Here is a 22462-nt window from a genome sequence, read left to right as displayed (position 1 = left end):
GCAAACAGGATTCACAATCTGGTAACAAGTTTGAGAACCTCCATGTTTTTGGCCTGTAACACTCTTAGAGAGTGAACCCTGCAGAGCAAGAGAAATTATGCTTTGTGCAACAGGACAGTCCTTTCAGAAAGCACGTGACATCTAGCAATCCAATCTACATGCTTACAACAGCGCTTAAGATGCTGTTTCCACTTTAAGAATCTAGAGATATTCAGCAACAAGACACTCCAGAACAAAGTGTACAGCCCCGCCACTGCACCTTAAAAGAGCACAGAGGTTGCAACAATGACTTTGTATCTATCCTTCTGTACTGTCCCCACCAAAATACAACAGGGAAAGCAAAATCACTGCAGAACTGGAGCCAACTAAAAGGTTGAGAGGATTCCAGATTTGTCCTTTCCAAACAACAAAACCCATGCGGGAAGGGAATCCCGCATGTGAGACAGAGTGAGTGAGAGCAAGCATGCACATGGTCTGAGATGGAATCGTAATAACAAGGATTGTTCAACAGCAAATTAAGTATTTCCAGAGAAGACCTGGAGTGTTAACTATCAAATAATGTAAAAGAAAATGAATGAGAAAAGAGCTAAATGTTCAAAATATACAAAATAGACCACTGCTTAATCCTAAGTGGGACTGTGTTCTGCTAACCAAGGTGTCATTGTTAAAATCAGGTATCACAAAAGCTTTTTTGTTTCAACTTCATTGTCTGGAAAAAGGTATGTGTTTTAGAGTTTCCCAGTACATGTGCACTCCCAGAAGAGAAAGGTAAGCAAAATTCCTTATTTTGTTTCCAATGTTTCTGAGTGTTTTTTAATAATGGTCTGTTAAGGTAGTGAAAAAAGTTTTTCGTAACTCAAAATGAAGATTGTTTTAAGGAGCGCAAACTCTGGCCAGTGATATTATCCTTCCTATTCATTACAGGTTGAAAGCATTTAAGAAAAGGGAGGCACAGAGAGCATCAAGGGAAGTGGAAGTCATACGTTGTAATGTATTGTGTTAACACAATAAGAAACTGAACAGTTAACTTTGTATTCCTGATAAAAAAGGGGTGAGCCATTTAAAAGTTTGGAAAATACTGTATTTCCCAGCCTCTGAGCTTCCACTGAATGTAAGCAGTGAAATATAAGTCATCCATGCCCCATATGAGGTGGCTAGCTCTTGTGCTAGCCAAACTAATTTTTCTACCATGAACTAGCCATTTATAATAGCTTTGAAGCTTTGTACTTTAGTGGTAGACAACTGTCTTTTCTAATACCAGGAAAACATGACATTATGTATTAATTACTAGACAATATTAGCTATTGTACACACATCCCCATTTTTTAAGCACAGGAATCATAGTGCTATCATATTACAGAATCACAGAATGGTTGAGGTTGGAAGGGACCTCTGGAGATTATCTAGTCCAATACCTCTGCTCAAGCAGGGTCACCTAGAGCATGTTGTATAGGGTCGCGTCCAGGTGGGTTTTGAATATCTCCAGAGAAGGAGACTCCACAACCTCTCTGGGCAACCCGCTCCAGTGGTCTGTCACCCTCACAGTGAAGAAGTTTTTCCTCGTATTCAGATGGAAGCATCTGTGTTTCAGTTTGTGCCTGTTGCCTCGCGTCCTGTTGCTGGGCACCACTGCAAAGTGTCTGGTCCCATCCTCTTGACACCCTCCCTCTAGATATTTGTATATATTGGTGAGATCCCCTCTCAGTCTTCTCTTCTCTAGGCTAAACAGGCCCAGCTCTCTCAGTCTTTCCTCACAAGAGAGATGCTCCAGTCCCCTAATCATCTTTGTAGCCCTTCGCTGGACTTGCTCCAGTAGTGCCACATCCCTCTTGTACTGGGGAGCCCAGAACTGGACGCAGTACTCCAGATGTGGCCTCAGCAGGGCTAAGCAGAGGGGGAGAATCACCTCCCTCGACCTGCTGGCAACACTCTTCCTGATGCACCCCAGGAGACCATTGGCCTTCTTGGCCACAAGGGCACATTGCTGCCTCATGCTTAACTTGGTGTTCACCAGCACTCCCAGGTCCTTCTCCACAGAGCTAAAGGCATCATCGTATTGATGACACCAGATCTTGTTTGCTGTTAAAAGCACTGAAATCTACTTCTTAGCCTACAAACTGCTTCTTTTTACAACCAACATTTTCATACAAACAGCTGTTTGGGAGGTTTATGTGATTTTGTAGACCCAAATAAATATTGGACTATTTTCCACGCAAGTTCAATTCCAGTTTTGCAGTGTTATCAGATATTACTACAGATATCAGTACTCACAGCTGTCTTCCTAATGGTGAACACAGAGACTCCTTATAGCATATGTGAAATATGTACTTCAAACTCAGACTTTCCAGCCTATGGATGAACTTCAGAGAAAGGGCTGTTAGTACAGGGGCATTTTCATTTCAGAAACTACAGTATTTACAGAATATTTTGGCATAAAGCTTGAGAACACATTGTTAAAACTTTTTGATTGGTTGTAAAAAAATTTAGGCTGGCAAAACTCAAATGATTGTAGTAACTGGCCTGAAAGGCAGGAACAGATATATACTGAAAAGAATACTACCATTTCAAGGACCAAAGCAGAAAAAGGCCTGTAGCAAAGCTTCTTTCCAGGAACAGTCTATTCATAGCATTAATTAGTCAATGCTTTATACTAATACTCTGATATGCAAGACTATCTACTGGTGTATTGATTGCATTTATTTTACAATGCATCTCTTCTTGTGATGATATACCCCTTAGCACTTGTACAGAGATATCTGGAATAGATGGAATTATGTTATTGAAAAGCTTTCATAAAAAGATGAAACACATGGAGCAATTAAGACAGAATGTAAAACAAACTCCCTTTATTCAAATTAAGTTAGCCATTTCCTGATTTTGGTCTTCATTGTACAAATAATCTTCTGTGCAAAATAGTTTATAAAATACTAAAAAAAAGGGCTTTTATTGTAAAAAAAATAAAGTTTCTAGATATACAGTTACTTTGCACTATAACAAATATTGTCCAGTATTTAACATTTAATTTTAATATCACAATACTCAAGTCATGTAAACCAATGGTCCTACTGGGTAAGAAAGCCACTATTCAAACTCAGGTTCACTAATGATTTGTTCATTATTCTCCTCTTTTCATATCTACATCCTCACACAACTCTGATGACCCATACTTGAATTGCAGCCATACCATGAAATTAGACATTGTGCCATTCTTTCTTCCATTAGCAGATCAAAAATACACAGCTGAATGGAAGGTAACAAATCCTGGCAACACACCAGCTACACAGGGCAATCACAGAAGAACAAAGGTCCCCCAAACTGGATTTGAACCTTGCCGAGCAGCAGTGTAAAGGCAGCCTTGCACTGGGTTCTGGGCCTACGTATCTTGATTTCTACCAGTATGCAAACAAGCTGACTTAAAAACTAACTCAGATCTCTCTCTATAGCACTGTAATCACAGCACAGACTTATCTTTCACATGAAATGCCTCCTCAAAGAAGTTTTGATTCAGTAGCCTGAGTCCTCATTGTTCCAATTCACTTTCATTCTGCAAAGTCTTCATAGCTAAGCCCCAGAGGGTCATGCTGGAGAAGAACGGTCCTTCATTACTCTTATATGCAGCAGATGATGTCCGACTGCCTAGTGGATCATTACAATGACTGTCCAAGCTAACCATAGAGGAACGAATCATGGAAATACTATCAGATTGTAGGGGTTCTTCTGCAGAAGACACATCTACATCTGTGTAAGTGTAAGATGGTGGAGGAGTTTGCTGTGTCTGAGCTTTTGGGAGTTTTGCAGAATCCATATTCAGTTTCTGTTGGTTTGCTGAGTCATGGTGTTGAATCATTGATCGCAACTTACAGTAAGAATCTGCAGAATTATCAAATTCAGTTGAATTTCCACTTGGACGAATGGGAAATTTAACTGACACTGGTAACAAAGTAACAGACATTTCTTGGGCAAATGAGTCAGAACTCTGAGATTTGTCAAGATCAGAAGTTTCAATCCCTTGAGTAAATTCATCTAGTGTGTTTGGACCTTCATCAGTGGCTTTGCAATGCATTTTCTTGTGCCGCCGTAGAACAGCTGAGCGAGTGAAGCATTTGTTACAAGTTTCACAGGTATAGGGCTTTTCTCCTGTATGAGTCCTCACATGTCTACGCAGGTCACCAGAGCCTGCAAAACATTTCCCTACAAGATAGAAGTGATATATTTAGACCTTGTTCTTATTACAAGTGCATAAACAAGTTTTAATTTGAGAAAATATCAAGTGATAAGCAATGGTTTGTTCTAATTGTGATATTTTACTTATCTAAAACAGGTTCAGGCAAGTTCCTTCTATTTTTACAATTCAATTACTTGTTTCTTCTTCTTGACCTGATTTGATGTCTTGTGTTTCTCAACACTTTAGTTTTTGTCTCCAGAGACAGGAATATCCATTAGTATTTGAAAGTTGTGACTGCTTTCAGTTTGTGTCAGTCTTCTGTCAGTCTTGTGTCAAGTTTCCAAATAGATTCTCCCAATGAGAACTGCATCATCAAAACCAATGATTTGTTCATTACAGAGGAACTTTTCTCAAACAGCTGATGGACAGAGTTAGCTTCCTGGTTAACTGTGAGCTAACATAATGCAGCAGTCTAACTTTGATAGATTCTAGCCAGAGAACTAGTGCTAACACTGTAATTTGTCATTGCTGTAAATATTAAAATATAATAAAACATTCAACTGTTCGTCTATTCTCAGAGCCACACACTCATATAATCTCAATTTAATACCACATTGCAATGAAAAAAGTGACTGAAGTTGAACCAAGACAAAGTATAGGAGTGCAGCAGAACTCTGGACCAAGTCTAAGGACTATTTTATTTTGATCTACAGGCTACTGAGCAGCATAATTATCAGCATTATTCTTTTCATGCTATTGCCAAGATTATTCTTTGGAAAAGCCATTAAATGGGATAAGTAAAATTTCCAGAATAATATATGGGGAGTTTTTGCATAATGTGAATTAGTTCTTTTGGTCTCTTCATATAAGATTTTTGCTTTCTCAGTACAAGATGACCTGGCTAATAGGAAAAGTAATCAAAAGGCCATTACAAGACAGGAGGAAAATAAGCCTATTTTAATGGCAGCAAAGCAACTGTGTGTTTATTCTTTCATAGCCTGTGTGTCTGTATTTCCTCCCTCTGATACAAGATCTCCTGATAATTAAAATTTTTCTTGTTGCCTCAAGACATTTAAAAAAAGACATACTGCAGTTTGACATTGTCATATAATAACTATCTTCCTCCAAAGCTGATTCTTGAGAACTTGAATGAACTTATATTGAAATAGCACTTAAGAGCAGAAAAGTAAGTATTATGCAGGATGCTAAGTAACATCAGAGATAAAGATAGACAATGCAATTTCTGGGAACTATGGTCTACGTTCTGTAAGGATGAATCATTGATCAAAGAGCAATTTTGAGACAAACTGGAAGTATGATCTATCCAGCAGATTTTGAAAACCAGTATTCTTTGGTATGAAGTTTTGATTTTATTCCAGAAGTTGAAGCAAAGGAACAAAAGGTTACTATCAACTCTTTTGTTGAATGCAGTTACAGCCAAACAATATTTAATTCAAACAAAAAAAAAAAAAGGAAAGAAAGAAAGGAAGAAAAAAAAAAGATGATTTCTGTTGATAGCCAAGACATACTGAACTTAATTTTCCACCAGAAATGGCAATATTGAAAATAAATGATATTTTGAAGCAGCAATACAAATCAGTATTTCCATAGCAAAATTGTATGTATCAACATTGCATGTATACATTGCATGTTGATTCCTCTTATTTCTTTTGCATATTCTTCATTTGAAATTCACTTTTGAATTTATTTGCAATAGTTAAAACAGTTTAGTAAGCCAAATGATAAACTGTGAGGCATGCAAGACAGAAGGCTTTGTGAAAAGCTTTGTGAAAAACTTTGACAGCAAAGTATTCATTCCAATTTAAAATCATTGTGATTATTTGTTATTTGCTGGTACAGTATAGCCTACTTACCATTTAAAAAACAAACACACATCAAAAATATGCACAGCAAATCTTACCACATGCTGAACAGCTGTATGGTCTCTCTCCTGTATGCCTAATTCTGTGCTTCACTAATTTTCGTTGCATGTTAAATGACTTTCCACACTCATCACAGGTGAATACTTTATCTGCTGTATGGGTCTTTTTGTGCTCCTTTAAATTACTGAAGTTACTAAATCCTAGAAAAATGTCAAACATTGAGATTAACATGACTCCTTACATTTCAATCAAAAAACAAAAAAAACACCTTAGAGGCAGAAACTTTGGCTTTTACATACCTCTGCCACAGATATCACACAGATGAGGTTTTTCTCCAGAATGAATAATAATATGACGCTGAACATCACCAGAAGCAGCAAATCTGTAACAGAATATGGAAACCAAATTACTGTCTTTATAAGCCCTTTATTTTCCTAAACTGAATATCACATGGAAATCAACTATAATAAATGCCTGATGATCTCAGCAAAGATTAAAATCTAAAATACAGACACCCAAATGGATACATTTAAGAAAAATATTCTGAAGTTGGCAATGTCCATTTAAATTGATACTACACAAGCAAAAATTGTTCACCATTAATGTTACTACTTTATTCTTCATTTCACTCAGTTTAAATAGTAATGCCACTCCTAAATTAATTATTTTGCCGCCTGTTAGCAGAAGGCAGCAATATTTAACACTTCGCTTAATTCTGTCAAGCTTTTCCTTACTGCATAATTTTCAGAAAATTTAACAAAAATTTAAATTACATGACAAATAATGGGAAAAAAAGCTGTTACAGAAAGGTACAGAAATACATAATTTATTGCGAATCAAACTGCCCACATACGAACAATAGTACGTCCTTAACTAAAGATACCAATATACAAAAAACTAAGACCACAGACTATATGAATGTGCTGACATGTTTCTCTTATTGAGACTTGCAACAATACATTTGCATGCTTTTATGTATTTTAAACCCATCATTACACATGTAACCCTATCAGCTTTTATCCAAAAAAAACATCAGCAGCCTTAACTCTTGACCATTAGTTTATCATGAAGATAAAAGAAAACCTGAACATAATATTTAAATTTTATTAGGTTAATTTTACCAGGATCAACAGTTATACTTACCTTTTCCCGCAGATTTCACAAATGTACGGCTTTTCACCAGAATGTCGACGTAAGTGTGTCTGCAGATTACCTGCCTGAAGGGACAATAATTTAAACATTTAAATTCAACCAGCCTGTTGTGGTATAGAGATAAAAAGAACAAGGGGAGCTACCAGACTGGCTTTTTATTCCTAGGTTTAAAGCAGTGAAGACTACAAAGCATGTAGATACTGAAGCATTCACAACTAGTGAGAAAGACTACTATGTAGATTCCTAATTGTGAAGTTATACATTGACAATAAAAACAGAAAAAAAACAAAGAAAGAAAGAAGCCTAGAACCAAACAATGAGGAAAACGAAAGACCTACATTTGAAAACAGATGCAATTAAAACTGAAAAAAATGGACATTATCTAGATTGCATTCAAAAAGAAAGCTTACTAGTAATTTCATTTATCTTAGTCTCCTTTTCCCTGTCCTACAAATAAAATAGTGTTACATCAGGATGTCTGAATTCACCTATCAGGGGGTTAAAAAGAACCAAAAAAAGGTAAACATTTTTTCTGTCCATACAGAACTCAGAACTAAGTGTTTCAAAGCTGTAACTATTTACTCACATCAAAAGAAAACGGCACAGGAAGTACAGAAGCGAACAAATGAACTTACTGGCAGCTACTTTTCCTTACACATCTCCCCTCTCCCAGTCTTGTAAAGATCATGCTAGTCTAGCAGGGAAAGCAGCTAATGACAACTATACAAATACATCTTGCTAATGCCAACATTTTCTTTAAACCACTAGTTTTTCTGAGTAACTAATCCACTACGACTCCAGTTCTCAAAGCACAAGATACAGCTAATCTGGACTGAAGAGCTGCAAATGTTCCCGAAAAATAGTGTATACTTCTGGAGTCGGTTTTTAACCCTTTGGTGCTCCTTGCTGGGTAGCTGCCTAGTCTAAGCACAGCTCAAATGGAACATTAAGTCCTTTCTATGATGAGAGAAAACTGGGGCTTCAAAGATGATCATGACCTCCCTAATCACAGTAAGGCAACAAAAATGTATCCGTCAGGAACTTCTTCTGACTGCCTCACATATAAATTACACTTAATGATCACTCATTGTAATCATAGTTTATGAAATACCGAAGCTAAAGCATTGCAGACACACACACACACAGAAGACAGTATTGAACGAGTCACCATCTGCACCCGGAAGAGCTTTCCGTAACCAACGTGCAGAACCTTTGCAGGCAGAAATTAGCCTGAACCATTGTGCTCTCGGGCCAGAGTTCGTAATGCTGAAATCCACTTAGCGAGGGGCATCGGCACAGGGCTCAGAGGAATGCACAGAACCTACAGCCCTATTTTGAGAAGGAGATGGACTAAACTAACTTCTCCATGGAGTAATTTGTGCTTTGCAAAGGCAGGGGATTTTTAGGCAGAGGATTTTTAGGCAGACATCCATCTGAGACAGACATACAAACCCCAGAACCTTTACCTCCACCCGTGCCAGAAAACAAACCATATCATCTGCATTTGAAAGCTATTTTGGATTAAGACAGGGTGTAAATTTGAAGTGCAACAGTTATTCTGAAGTAGCTCCTGCCCAGGCATTTTTAGTCTATAATAAAAGCATTTTACACAGAGTAGAGAGTAGATCCACTTTCTGACTACAAATGTACACAACTTCCCCCTCATGAGGCCACAAGCTTGTTATTAGCTGTTCAGAGAAAGAAAAAAAAAAAGATAGAAATATCAGCAACCTGTATTCTCACTATGCTTGTAAGGTGTTAATGCAAACTTGGTTAAGGCATAACATGCTGTCTAAATGAAAAAGTAGAAGAGGATTTTTGCTGGCATTTCAGTGAAAAGAAAAACAAATATGCGCAGAAGAATCCTCTTACTGAACTTGGTTGCATAACGCTTCCCATAAATTTAGAGACTAGAGCGAGACCTGCTAGACCAATTCTATTACAATTTGCACCTGGCACGTTTTAAAGAGAAGAAACTAATGTGTATCATCCCCAAAAAGGAGCTCTACAGAGGAAGGTAGTCAGGAGGTGAGGCTTGATATACTGGCACTAGCAAGGGAAGTATCACATAGCAACTATGCATCCTAGGCGTAAGGCAAGGTGAAGCTTGGATGTACAAAAGGCCCCTTTTTCTCCAAAAATCAAAGACATTTATGGTTATTTGTTCCAGACTACGAGCTCCTGTTTTAATTTTCCCTGCTTTCTTCATTTTCTGTTTCACATTGCATCACACGGAACATCAGTTAAACTCAACAGCAGCTGACCTACTCGGCACAGCAGCAGGATTGTCTCAAAAACACACGACACGAAAGCTTAAATAAGACAAGTGTTACTATTTCTGTGTTTGCAGACTGAGAAGATAAACATGGAACATGATCAGAAATGGTCTTTTAAGCAGAAAGTACTTTCTAGTAGGAGGAGCCTTACTTTATCTGCATAATAAAGAGAGAAAGCATCTCAGAGGTACGCAAGTTCCCTTTTACAACCAGAGAAAAATTGTAACATGCAAGCTGAACATTATGGCTCGTATTTTGCAAGTGTCAGTACTGTCCATTGCTATTTATCTACCTATACCTTCAGACAACTGAGGGAAGGGAAGCTGTTTAAGGATGTTTAAAAGGCATGAATTTTTTTTCTTCTTCTTTTTTTTTTTTTTAAACTAAAGAGAAGCAATGCATGTTTTAGGAAGAATCTGTCATAGATGCTATGTGCAGCTCTTTTATTTCCTCTCCCCCACAGGAATAATCAAATCTTCAAAATACCATGCCATTTGCCAAAAGTACTTCTAATGCAATTCAGTTGTGGGAAATATCTAGTTATTAAAAAGAGAGAAGTGGAAGTTCAGTCATCAAAATGAATGAAAATGCTATATGAAATGGCTAAGAAGCAGACCCAGCTTTGTTCAAAACAGCTTGATAAGCATGATGCAACAGCATTGCTCACTGCCTGTAGTGTTATATCCACACTCCGTGACAGAGTGGAGCGTGCAACTGCACCAGATCCATGGGTCAAAAAAGTCCCACTGGTGGCCTGCAAAACTGGGGAAAAAGCAAGCATGGGCACTGGTGTGGGTTTGGACAAAGACCCCATGAACCTATTCCGTAAGCCAAGACCAATAAAAAAGACCAAAGTTATTCAACTACAATTATTAAACAAACTTAGTATTAAAATATGCACCTGCCTACTGTCTTGCCATACTTAGGTGCAAATATTCCAACCAAAAAAATTGAAACAAAAGTAGAAATTTTGGAAACATAAGTGAGATAATTAGGCACCAAATTTGTAGAACTATCCGTGAATTGTTGTATCTTGAACACTAAGTAAGCATTGGAAGATAAATAAGACAGCTAAGGCTTAGGGCCTGCATATGAAAAGGGAATTTCAAGAGCTTTTTTTTTTTTTTTTTTAAGATAGATTCTGCTGAAAATTTCTTCTACAAATGAAAATTTTTAGCTGACTTTCAAAAAATATGCTTCATTTTTGCTATTTAGGAAGATAAACTGTATTATGAATACATCAAATTATATAAAATTCTAACCTGTATTTGTTTCAGACATTTATGTAAAAATGCTATTCACAACATACCCCTAAGCATAAGGCAAAAGCACAGTCTGAGAAGGCACGCTCTCTATATTTTAAAGACAGTTGTGACTCTATATAGCTAAATATTCACTGGAAGAAAAAAATACATAACAGACATCTGAGGGTGGACAGAATCAAAGGTACAAAACATGTCAAAGAAATCTAAAACATTAAATTTGATATTTTCAAGTGATACATTTAAATATTTTATCTGTAAAGTCAGGTCTGTCTGAGCAAAAACATCTAATCTATAGACCTGAAACCATCCAAATTTATTTTTAGAATCAATACATAGATGCATTTCATTTTCAAGTGTAAGTACCATAAAATAAAATATTCCCACCTGTGAGAAGTGTTTCCCACAAATGTTACATTCAAAAGGTTTCTCACCTAAAAGGAGAAGAAACAGAACATAGAACTTCTAATAGTTGCAAAAGAATACAAATGTTTCAATTTGGTATGCTTCCTTTTAAAACATATTATGTAAAAGTAAAGATATCCTCAAAAGGACACTTACCCATGTATTTAAGGGGATTTAAGAGGGAAGTTCTGCATTTAGCATTAAACTTTTAAGGCAGAGTTGCTTAGAAACAGAATTTATGTTTCAAGAAAGTCAGTGGAAGAGTTCCAATATGAATGGGAATGTTCTGTAATTTTTTAGAATATTTTTTTCCAAAGGGAAGAAGCATACCTCCAGGAAGAATAGAGTAGATGACAGGGCTATACTGCAGTAACAACAAAAACTATGGGAAGTGCATCGTTTTTTCCCCTTGTATACACAAAAGCCCTCTCTCAAAAACAATCTGGAATGCAGTCAAGCTGATTTGAAAGGATTCTGTATCCCTGCTCATTGTGTACCATACATCTCCAATCAGCATGTAACTATTCACTTCCAACAAATACATGCTTGCTTTAAAATTCTCAGTTATCCTATATAACAGTACTTGATAATTAACCCAAGTATTTTGCTCCAAGAACTCTGAATTTGTATAAAGCTGCTATTCTTGAATCTCCAAAAACATTTGCTTCTTTGAGAAGCTTTACAAAAAAGCTAGTGGCAATCCACTTCAGTTTTTGAAAATTACTTTACTCTCAGTCTAGAATTTGACTGCACAGTACTTCAATTCTCTGTCAGTTTGAAATAAATACTTTTTTGAATCACTTTTTCCTTCCAGAGTATTTCATAAAGATCATTTCTTCACTACATTCTTCTTGGTTTCCTGATTTTTACACTGTTGATAAAATCTCTGTGCATCTGCTAGAATATTCCAAAAATGCTCAATTACTACTGAATTCAGTGACAATCAGATTTCTACAGATATTCTCATGAGTCTGTCTATATTTTAAAAGCACATACATACTTAATCTGGCCCAAAGGCACAGAGAAGCTAAAGAACTAGTGTAAGGCACTGCAATTTAAACGCAGTTATTTCTAGGAGGAAAAGAAATCTTGGACTGTGTTTCAGGTTGGTGATAATTTAAAACCTGTCTAAAGAGTTTTATTTACTTCTTTTTTAAAATCATTTTCCTGATTTTATAGAACCTCTCTTGGCCATTTCTAGCTTTATTTTCCAGCAAGTATCATCTCTAAATCAGTACTCCTCCTCTATCCTTGTGTTAAGAGCACCATTTACAATAGCCAAGTGTTTAAGTTCCATATTCCATTCCTACTGCCAAATACAGACAATATTGTTTAAGCACATTGCAGGATCACGGACTCTTAGATTTTCTCTAATTTCTAATCTCTTTCTAATTTCTTGGGTAATTCTCTTAGATTTTGAACCCCAGAGTAAACATTAACAGTTATACGGCTTCACTGACAGATAGCAATCCCCCAGCTATTCTAGCAGCTTAAGCCTAAATCTACTTTTTCTACTCATTAAAGAATGGAAATCCTACAGCTGTTTCAATAAAGCTTTTATTCGATTAAAAATAAAAATTAAGAAAACAATAACTCAACTACAAAGAATACACAGGCTTGGTTTCATTATGGCTTTAAAGGCACAAAACACTAAATTTTGGTACTGACAGCACAACCATAAAGGGAACAAACAGGGAGCCATGTCTTTTGGCAACTGGGAAGGCTTTTGACAACCATAAAAGCATTGGGGTAATTTGGAATGGAGGATGAAAATCATTATTGGCAATTGCTGCAAAAATGATCTGCACCAAAAAGTTACTGTTGACAAAGACTATCATCTGAACAAAATCCACCCTGACATAACTGCCGGGGGAGAGAAAGAGGGAATTGGATGCTCTAATTTCTCAAAACTATTATCACAGGCTACATGCAGTCTCATTATAACAGTACTGGCATACATTGTCTTTATTTAAGACAGCTGGATTTTTTTTCACTTGACAAAGATAAAATTAAGTTTTGTTTGTAAAAGAAACATCAAAATAATTCCAGGAGAACAAATCTGTATCTGTATAAAATTCCAAACCACCTGGCACATCAAGTATCCTGTTCCAGGAATGAATTTTAGCAGAAACACCAAATTATTCAAGGGTTCTAGCTTCCTTCATGTACAGCGAGGCAGCCAGTAGGCCAAGGAGATGATTCTTCTCTGTTCATCACTTGCAAGACCATGTCTGGAGTACTGTGTCCAGTTCTGGCCTCCCCAGTACAGGAGAGAGATTGACATACTGGAGCAAGACCAGCGGAGGGCCACCAGGATGGTTAGTGGTCTGGAGCACATATGATGTATGAAAAGAGGCTGAGAAAAAATTGTTTTTTTTGACCCATGAGAAGGCTAAGGGGAAATCTTACTGCTGTCTAAAACTATCTAATGAGAAAACAGATGGAACCAGATTCTTCTTGAAGGTGCACAGTGATAGGACAAGAGGCAACAGACAAGTTGGAACATAGGAAATTCCGAGTAGATATAGGGAAAAATTTTTCATCACTAGTATGGTCAAACACTGGAACAGGTTGCCCGGAGAGGCTGTGGATACTCTGTCATTGGAGATATTCAGAACTTGACTGGACAGGGTCATAAGTGACATGATCTAACTGGACCTGCTTTGAGCAGAGAGTTGGACAAGATAACCTCCAGGGGTCACTTCCAACCTAAATTACTCTATGACTCTAAGACTGATGTTAAATTTCTAACCAAAACCCTATCTGAGACCAACAGTCTCACAAATCTTCTCAAACACCACTGGTGGATCAACAGCAATTGAGAAATTTGGGGGGGGGGGGAAAGTAACTGAACTACATTGAAGAGCATGCTTAAACAAACATCGGGGGAACTTTACTTCTGAACCCTTGCTCTGCCTTACATCTTCTAACTTCTGTTGCACCCTTCTTGTTCAGTACAGTCTGCAAGAAGAAATGAAGAGAGATGAAGGTGCATGGTAATGGGGTCAAAGCTAATGTATTTAACCTGAGGTGCTCTAGTTTCAGTGGAGAAAGGCCTGAAGGTAGTAGTGGTGTTCCTGGGGAGATCAGGAGAGGGACCCAGCGAGGCATGGAATACTTGCAACTTGCTCAAGCAAAGCTCACAGTGAAAAGGTTGAGGATCCCTGGTATATTACATCACAGTGTAGCTTAGCTCCTGGCTTTTTCCATCCTATCAACAGTGTTCTTTCCACTTCTTCTTTACTAAGTGTTCACTGAAAATAATATTTTTAAAAGGGTATGTTATTGGGGAGGACACTGACTAGATGTTACTGGGGAAGAGCGACATATTTGCTTCCCTTTTTTCACACAGATTCTGCCACAGTAGTTGATCTAATGAAAACAAATTCTAACTTCCAGTCAAGCCTGAAATCAATCTTACAATCCATCAAATAAGTTCTATTTAGAGATTCTTTTAAATACCCACTAGAAACTTAATTAAACCAGCTAACCCATCCAGCATGTCTGTGCTTCACACAGGCAACTTAATCAATCCAACTATGTTAACTTGTGAATTCTTTAGTAATCCTAGTGTTCAGGGACAGAAAATTTCATGTGTTTTCCTTGCAACCAGGCTGTCACGCTATGAAGGTTTGATTTGCTCGTCACAGGCAACCTAGGCACTTATGTTGAAAGGGTGGTCATTTATGGGCTAAAAACTGGCTTCCTGATGTGAAAAGTCCTTTTGAGTACCTGACTTCCTTCATCTGTTCACCAAACCCAGACTTGGAGGACTTTCCATATGCACTGTAACACTTGTATGCTTGCTTACTCTTTTACTCAGTTGTAGAAAATGAATGTTTTTAAAGAAAAGTGATTAGATAGTAATTTGTGATATTTAACGATGCTTTCTGAAGTGATGGTTGGGATGATGGAAATGGTTCTGATGATATACTAAATTATTACTTAACTAGCAGTATACCTAATACTGATGATACAGATGTGCCCTGTATCTTCAGCTACAGATCCTTCCTTCATTAACACTCTACTCACTATCCAGCTCACTTTGATTTTTCAAGTATTTTTGCACCAGTTAGATACTTAAAAACAAATAAACAAGATCCAAAAATAACAGGCAAGCAAACAAGTATGTCCAGTCATATTTTTGCCTCAATTTTCCCTTTTTTCTTTGATGTGCTCCTTATTTGTTAAACCTATGTTCTTAAACTTTGTCAGTTTAGCACATGTGGCATTCAATGTGGAATTTTTTTGAAAACTACTGGAAGAACATAGCTTATCAAAACAGACATGGATTTCCTGGATCCAATCTAAACTCAAATTAGTAGGGAGAAATACAGCAACAACAACAAAAAATCCAATTCTAAGATCAGTTTTCTTACACTGCGTATACATAAGCTAATTATCTGTTCATATCAGGCAGTGCTAAGGAACATAAAACATCTACTAGAGCTCAACTGGAGTGAAACCATGTGTAAATACACACACCTCAAATAAGAATAGAGAAATTAATTGTAACAAACCTAAATAACCATGCAAAGTTATTGCAACCCTTTTCCTCTTTTTCCATTTCCTACACTGGTAAGTGTTTGCTGGTCACGCTGCGTCTAAAAAAATAAAAACCGTAAAACCCTTCCATTGGGGCCATAGTCTGTTTTCTCTATAATGTTTATTACCCAGGCCTCTCCTCTCACCCTTGCTAAGTTATATTATATTACATGAGGTTCAAAGTTTAGCTTACCTCTTCTAAAATTATTTTAAATGGTTTATCGGACTCCGAAACATACAATAATTAAGTCTATCATCCAGGCAACATACTTGTAAAAAAGCAAGTAGTTTAATGGGCACCAAAACTCAGGAAATACAGATTCCTTCCAATAATAAAGATGTCTAAAGAAGTGCAAATTCTAACAAGTTACTCATAGCTGGGGTACTGATAAGGTCCCCCTCTCATGTAGGTTCTCTAGCACAGAGTCATGTTTTACTGATTTCAGTCTCTCCCTCAGTTGGGGCTCCTCTAGATGCTCTGACCGCCTATTCTCCTGAAACTTGTAAGAAATTAAAATATACCTGTTGATGTTGGTTAAAATCAGGTAACAGACACAAAAAAATATTAGAGGGAGGAGGGGGTGGAGGAAAGAGATATATATGCACAAAAAGTGCAAACATATATGCCTCTCCTGCATAGAAGGCCAAACTAAAAAAAAGTATTAGTAATGCAAACATACAGATGCACTCAAAGATACTGAGTGAAAACTTCTGGAAACTAATGCAAAATGTTCATATTTTCAGGGTTTTTTTTCTCCCCACAAGTAGTATAGAAAAATAAATTCTTAACACTAAGGATCAATTAAGATCAATTAAGATACTTTCAAAATACTGACACATGTATGCTCATATGCAAAATGATGTTTACTTAAAAATATCAAGAGTTATACATTTGTATATTCACACAAAAGGGAAAGAAAAAGGCAAACTATTCAACCAGTTATTCATGAATTATGCCATCTCAAGGACTTGAAATCAATTGTGTTACTTGAATAGCTAAGATACCTTTTAAAATGCCTTTAGTAAAAGTCATACCTAAAGCTGTAGAACTATAATAAAACATGCTGGTTAAACTGATCAAACAAATTAGTTAACTCAGAGTTAGATTAGGTTTTATTTTTTCACTAGAATAGAAAGATATTTAACAATATTTGCTGTTTTTAGAAATAAATCTATGTTAGGTTTAAAAACAAAGTTGCCTGTAAGTTTTTAAAACAAAATAATTTCAAAATCCCCATCCTCTGTATAGCGTACTTGTCTGCAAGAGCACTACTTTCTAGGAAAAAAAAAAACCATGAAAGCTGTTCGCACTAGGAAAAAAAAGTGTAAATTAATTATACAGTAAATTTCTACTGTTTAAAAAGAGACCATGAGCCATACCTAACCGCTTCTATCCTACAGTGAGCTCAGTTCTCTCTGATGATATATTCATCTCAAAGATTTGTAGTGTCTTTTTCTGGCCATTTACTCTTCTCATGGTTATACATCTTGGAGTCCTGGACAAACTGGCTAGCACTGCCTCTTCTAAATGCAAGATAAAAATACTAAATTTTCATTGAAATATCACATAACATTCTTTGAAAAAGAACTCTGAAAAAAAGGGAAAATCTTTTATACAGCTAAAGCTGTAAGCTAAACTGCACTCAATCTTACAGTCTTTTTTCCTATATGGTTATTCATAAAGAAACATTTTTGCAAGCTGATCTGTAATCAGCAGTTCTCAATCAAGAGGCACCCAAGATATTCTCTTTAATTCAAATATTTGGCCTGCAGACAAATAACTGTACCTGTATGAGACCGTTTATGGAGCTCCAAATTGCTTGGATGTTTGAAAGCCTTCCCACATAATTCACAAGCATATTGCCTCTGCGACTGAAGAGTCTGTGACTGCCCTTCTTGTTCCAAAGGGCCCTGAGATCTTTCCATTTCAACAGTTTGTTCAAAATTCTCAGAATTACCTAGATCTTCAGTTTCTTTTTCTTCAGTAACTCTGACATTTGTCATCTCCATGGTATTTTCATTTACAGATTCAATTACTCTTGTTATTCTACTGTCATCTCTTTCAGGCTCAGGTGGCTGCTCTGCAGACTTCTGAGACCTTAGAAAATTTAACTTTTTGAGATGTATTGCTTTTTTCAGCCGCATCTGCTTGGTGGGCTGTAAAAGCGTGCTGTCTGAACCTTGGTCTGGAGCACCTTCATTCAAGGACTGAACCAGAAAGTTTGATGGTAAATGATCAGAGGTTTCCAGAATACATTCAGAGTGATTGACCGTACAAGAATTATTCTCTGCTGTGTTTATTTCTGTAGATGTGTTGTAAGAAAAGGATTGTTCTGTTATTCTCTCATGATTAGAGCAAGCATTTTGCTTGTAGAACTGTTTACTATAAAAGTTGCGTAGTTTATAATAGTAATTTGGCTGTTTAAAAGGAAGCTCTGTGCAGCTGCCATCTAAGGAGTTATGTGGCTGTTTCTGTACATCACCTGAGGATGCGTGAAGATTAACAGATTGTGATCCATGAGAATGGTGGTCAATCAAGGCTTTATTAGCTTGCGTGTCAGGTGAGCATTCATGCAATAGGTTTGTTCCATAACTGTCATTGGCACAGCTGGAATCTGTAGTCAAAGTATTTTGCAGAGAGAATACACTATTACAAGGCATGCTGGCTGGCTGTTCAATGGCTGTAGAAGATTTTAGAAAGGTGTGGCAAATGTTCAGCACATTTTGCACTTGAAGACACTGCGCGATATCCAACATAGCTTGTACATTGTCCTGGCTAAGATCCAGGTGAGAAGTGTACATGAAGTCCAAGATTTGGCCTATCCCACCTACATTTTTAATGTCCAAGTGAAAGACATCATTCTTCTGGCCTGAAGAATTCTGAAAAAGGGTCCTGATGAAATAAGGCAGAGTTCTTTACAATAGTCAAGTACATACACTAATAATTCACATAGACTTATATTAGAAAAAAACATACACAGACTGCCCAGTACGAACCAACAACATACACTGTATGGTCTTCTCTAAATTGCTGTTGCAGCAGAACTCAAAACTGCTCAAATATTTGCCCTATACTAACGGCCCTATACTATTACACTGGCCCAAAGTAAAAATCTTTTCTAAAACTCTAATTGCCTGTTTTTTACTGTTGTGAAATCATATCCTAGACTTGTGGTTTCCCATCCAAAGTTTTTTAAGTATTGCATGCAACAGTATATTTACAGACCATTTGCAAAAGTTGATCGACTTGGAATGGTGTTTCCACCTCCATCATGGCAAACAAATGAGAACATGAGAAATTTCCTAGTAAGGAGAAAGACAGACCTCAAAGTCAGCAAAATTAAAGTGTTCCCCTCTGGCAACTGAGCTTTTCCATCAAGCATTACCAGTAAACCTTATTAAAGATTGTCCATTAGCTCTGCCTCTGCAAGTAGGCAAGAGGATGATAATAGTGAACTAGAGGATGGCAATATTTTCATCCTTTTCTGGCATATTCAAAAAAGTATTATTCTACTAGTACTGAATAAGAACCAGTAAAAGTCCAACCAATCTCCGCAGAATCAAGTCCTTAAAGTATCTGAATTCAGAAAACTTATTATTTGACATAAAGTATTCCTAGTGTCAGAGGTGTACTTCTTCATATGCATAACTAGTCCTAGACTGAGTGGCTTGGTACCCTGCCTCAGTCAGAAACTCTTTCATCAAAACCCCCAGTCTCTAACCTGGTATTCCCACAAAAAGGATATATAAATGGGGTCAGGTCACTCCTATGTGGCAATTTTCCTACACAAAAAAATGCCCTCAACTTGATTATTACTCTTCTTGGGTAATTCTCCAATTAGGTTTTCTTTAATGGTGAACAGAACTGCAATGAGCTCTGAATCTTAAGCAAATGGGAGTCTAGGCTTAAGCTTTAAAAATATAGGGTTTCAGAGGTATCCCTGTACTTAACTTGTATCATCCTCATCCTTACATGCCACTCTGAAGCCAGTGCACATATTCAAATTCTTCCATAAATTCAGCCCATACTATCTATATTAAAACCAGAACTACAGTAAGCATACCTGGGTTGAGAGTCTAAATGAATTAGTCACCTATGTCCCACAGAATTTTAATACTAGTTGAGTGCCTAATTCTCTTCCACTATTTTGAAAATTCAGCTCAAGGTCTTTAAGCATAAATCCACTTCATCATCAGGATTACAACACTATAAGAGAAAAAAATAAAATCAACCTGTTTCCTTTTTTCCTTGGTAGTAATACAAAAATCTTTCTTCCATTAGAATTGGCAGTCAAGCTTTAGAGATGCTTCAAGAAGCAAGGTCTAAAAAACTTCAATATCTACCAGTTTACTCCCAACTAAGGTAAACACTAAATTAGGTAACCCAACATCCCAAAATAGTTGGGCGTAGACTGTGGGGCCATAGCACAGGGAAAGAAATCAGTGACACTGCTTCCTGAGCCAGCTGTATACTTTAAAACACAGGCACAGTCTCTGTGAGAATTAGTTCTAAATAGAGATTCAATATTTATACCTATATTCAAATTTTATTTTTGGACACTATCAAACAGAAGTGGATAATGTGAATTGTTTCATCCATTATATCCCTCATGTGGCTCTGTTCACGCAGGACTATGCTCCTTTTAAACTGTTATCTTTTTATACTGAAATACTGGCTGCAGGTCCACACCAGAATCCGTTATACAAGGCACTGTAAACAAGTAATGAAAAAGACAATTCCAAAGCCTAACAGTTGAGCAGTTAACTAGACATGTCCAGAAAATAAATTAGGATGACCTCAGTTTTAAATTAGTCAAAATAAAAGATACAGATTTATCTCTGGCCAAGCAATTTATTTTTTCCGTTTAAACTCTAATAGTTGTTGTAGTCTGTAAATAGCAGAAAAATAACTTTCTTGGAGATAAACTCAACTGATAGCATTCAGTTCATTAGTAGAAAACTTTTCTACTACATACCTGAAATATTGACTGAAAGCAGCTAACACATTTTTGTGTGCTTTAAAGCAGACACCTTTTACCACCAACATGCAGTCACAGAGAAGACCCTGAATACGTTGTTCATGTAGCTGCTGGAGAAGATGACAGCTATGGCTAGCAACAGTGTCCATGCTAGATAATCACGTAAATTACCTACAATGAAATAAAATGCTCAGATGAATTTTTAATATTTATTTGCAAAATAAATTTAGAATATGAAGAACATTTTTACAATTTCCTTTTGCTCCTGAAGGAAACAGACTTCAGTTTAGAGCTGCAACATGAGCTGTAATGACATTTATCTGTTTTAAAGATGAATCACAGTACTGCTCACCACTGGAAACAAAGCAGGAAGTAAAGTAATATAGGAAATATTGTTTTTAATGAAATTTTGCCTATTACAGTGAGCTTCTGCAAAAAATACTTGTTAATAGTGCTGCCAATAAACTGAACTCTGTAACCACAAAAAAGCAATTTAGACAACACTGACAAGATTTAGATTCTCAGGCAAAAACATACCAGACCTACAAGATCAACAGTACAGAAACATTTGCAGAGAAAAACCTCAGCTTCTTCATCTAAACAAAAATGGGAAAACTATTATTTATATCAAACTCATTGCTTTTGCAGCTACGCAGATTTCCCACATGGATCTTATTCATTAGAAAGATTAGTATGGTAATTTTTGATTTAATAAGACATAATTTTTTTTTTTTTAAAAGCCACTTTTCGAACAGGTTAAAAAGGAAACAATTAACACCTTATTCCAACAAAACACATATTTACATTCTACACTTCCATATTTTAAAGAAAGTAGAAGACAACTCTCCTTTCCTCTCCTCCATGCTTGTAAATGTGAAAGGAAGACTCCCAACTGTTTGAACAATTAGCAGTTATATTTTTTAGCTAATCAGTGAAGCAGGAAAACCACCTTGGGCTAAACATGGGAAGAAAGTGGTTATCCCATTCTCAGTTCTGACAAACACTAAAGGCTCCAGATTTTAAATCAGTCTGCACAACTGCAATTCACTTTCTTCTATTCTATTGGGACACACTATTACATTGTACTTTTTTCCTATTGTATGTTTATTTCTGTTGTACCTTTTACCAGGTTTAAAATAAGTAAGTCACACCTGTTTGCTGGAAAATTCCTTTATTCGTGCAAGTTTCTCATTACAAAGGATCCCACAAGTACTTTAATAGCCTGTGAGTTCAGACTTTCTTTTCCCAGCAATCAGGTGCTTTTCTCCCCCAGGGAAAAGGCATTCTCCTTGAGCCATTCCCAGGCACGAGCAACCCCAGCAGAGCCGCTAGTTACGCTTAAACTGCCCCCTCGAGCTGCCCTCGCTCCTGCCTGGGTAAAGCTCGGACTCAGGCGCGCTGCGCCCAGCAGCGGAACCRAGGGCGGCTTTGTCTCGGCGCCGGGCGGTAAGCGGGGCGCGGGGGAAGGGGCTCAGCCCCGAGAGCAGCCGGCCAGGCGGCGCCGCGGGGGGCCACGAGACCCCGCAGAGCCGGTAACGGGCTCCTAGCGCCGCCGCGCCGGGGGCCGAGCGCGGCCGCCACGGCGGGACAGCGGCCGCAGGGCCCCGCGGGCGCTGCCCCCGCCCGAGGGGAAGGAGCCGGCTCGGCCCGGCGCTTACCGGCTCCGGCCCGGCTCGGCGCTTACCGGCTCCGGCCGCCTCCCTACTCCATCCCCACCCGGCGCCGGCGCCAGCCCCGCCGTCCCCTCTGCGCGGCGCTTCCGCTGCTTCTCCTTCCGCTTCCGGGGGCGGGGGGC

The 22462-nt window shown here is 37.6% G+C and overlaps 1 protein-coding gene across 10 annotated transcripts; it reads right to left on the bottom strand.

Annotated features, from left to right (window-relative positions):
* Positions 1-2829: 2829 nt before the first annotated feature.
* ZBTB49 (zinc finger and BTB domain containing 49) lies at positions 2830-22429 on the bottom strand. 10 transcript variants are annotated; one of them, XM_026077801.1, is made up of 9 exons: positions 20665-20750; positions 19753-19895; positions 18915-18991; positions 17476-18568; positions 11126-11172; positions 7192-7265; positions 6348-6430; positions 6087-6248; positions 2830-4191 (listed from the first exon to the last, which is right to left on the bottom strand). In XM_026077801.1, exons 3-9 carry the CDS (start codon positions 18960-18962, stop codon positions 3521-3523), a joined length of 2178 nt encoding a protein of 725 aa, XP_025933586.1. In that variant the 5' UTR covers positions 18963-18991; positions 19753-19895; positions 20665-20750; the 3' UTR covers positions 2830-3520. The 10 variants fall into 10 exon arrangements, with proteins under 10 accessions (XP_025933586.1, XP_025933582.1, XP_025933585.1 ...); XM_026077797.1 differs by lacking the exons at positions 18915-18991; positions 19753-19895 and adding an exon at positions 22352-22429 and having other exon boundaries at positions 17476-18602; positions 20665-20838; XM_026077800.1 differs by lacking the exons at positions 18915-18991; positions 19753-19895 and adding an exon at positions 22352-22429 and having other exon boundaries at positions 17476-18581; positions 20665-20838.
* Positions 22430-22462: the final 33 nt, after the last annotated feature.

The sequence above is a fragment of the Apteryx rowi genome, unplaced genomic scaffold (genome assembly GCF_003343035.1).
Source record: "Apteryx rowi isolate R43461 unplaced genomic scaffold, aptRow1 scaffold_462, whole genome shotgun sequence".
NCBI classification, from domain to species: domain Eukaryota; kingdom Metazoa; phylum Chordata; class Aves; order Apterygiformes; family Apterygidae; genus Apteryx; species Apteryx rowi.
The sequence above is the reverse complement of the archived record's forward strand: the minus strand, read 5'-3'. Positions and strand labels throughout refer to the sequence as shown.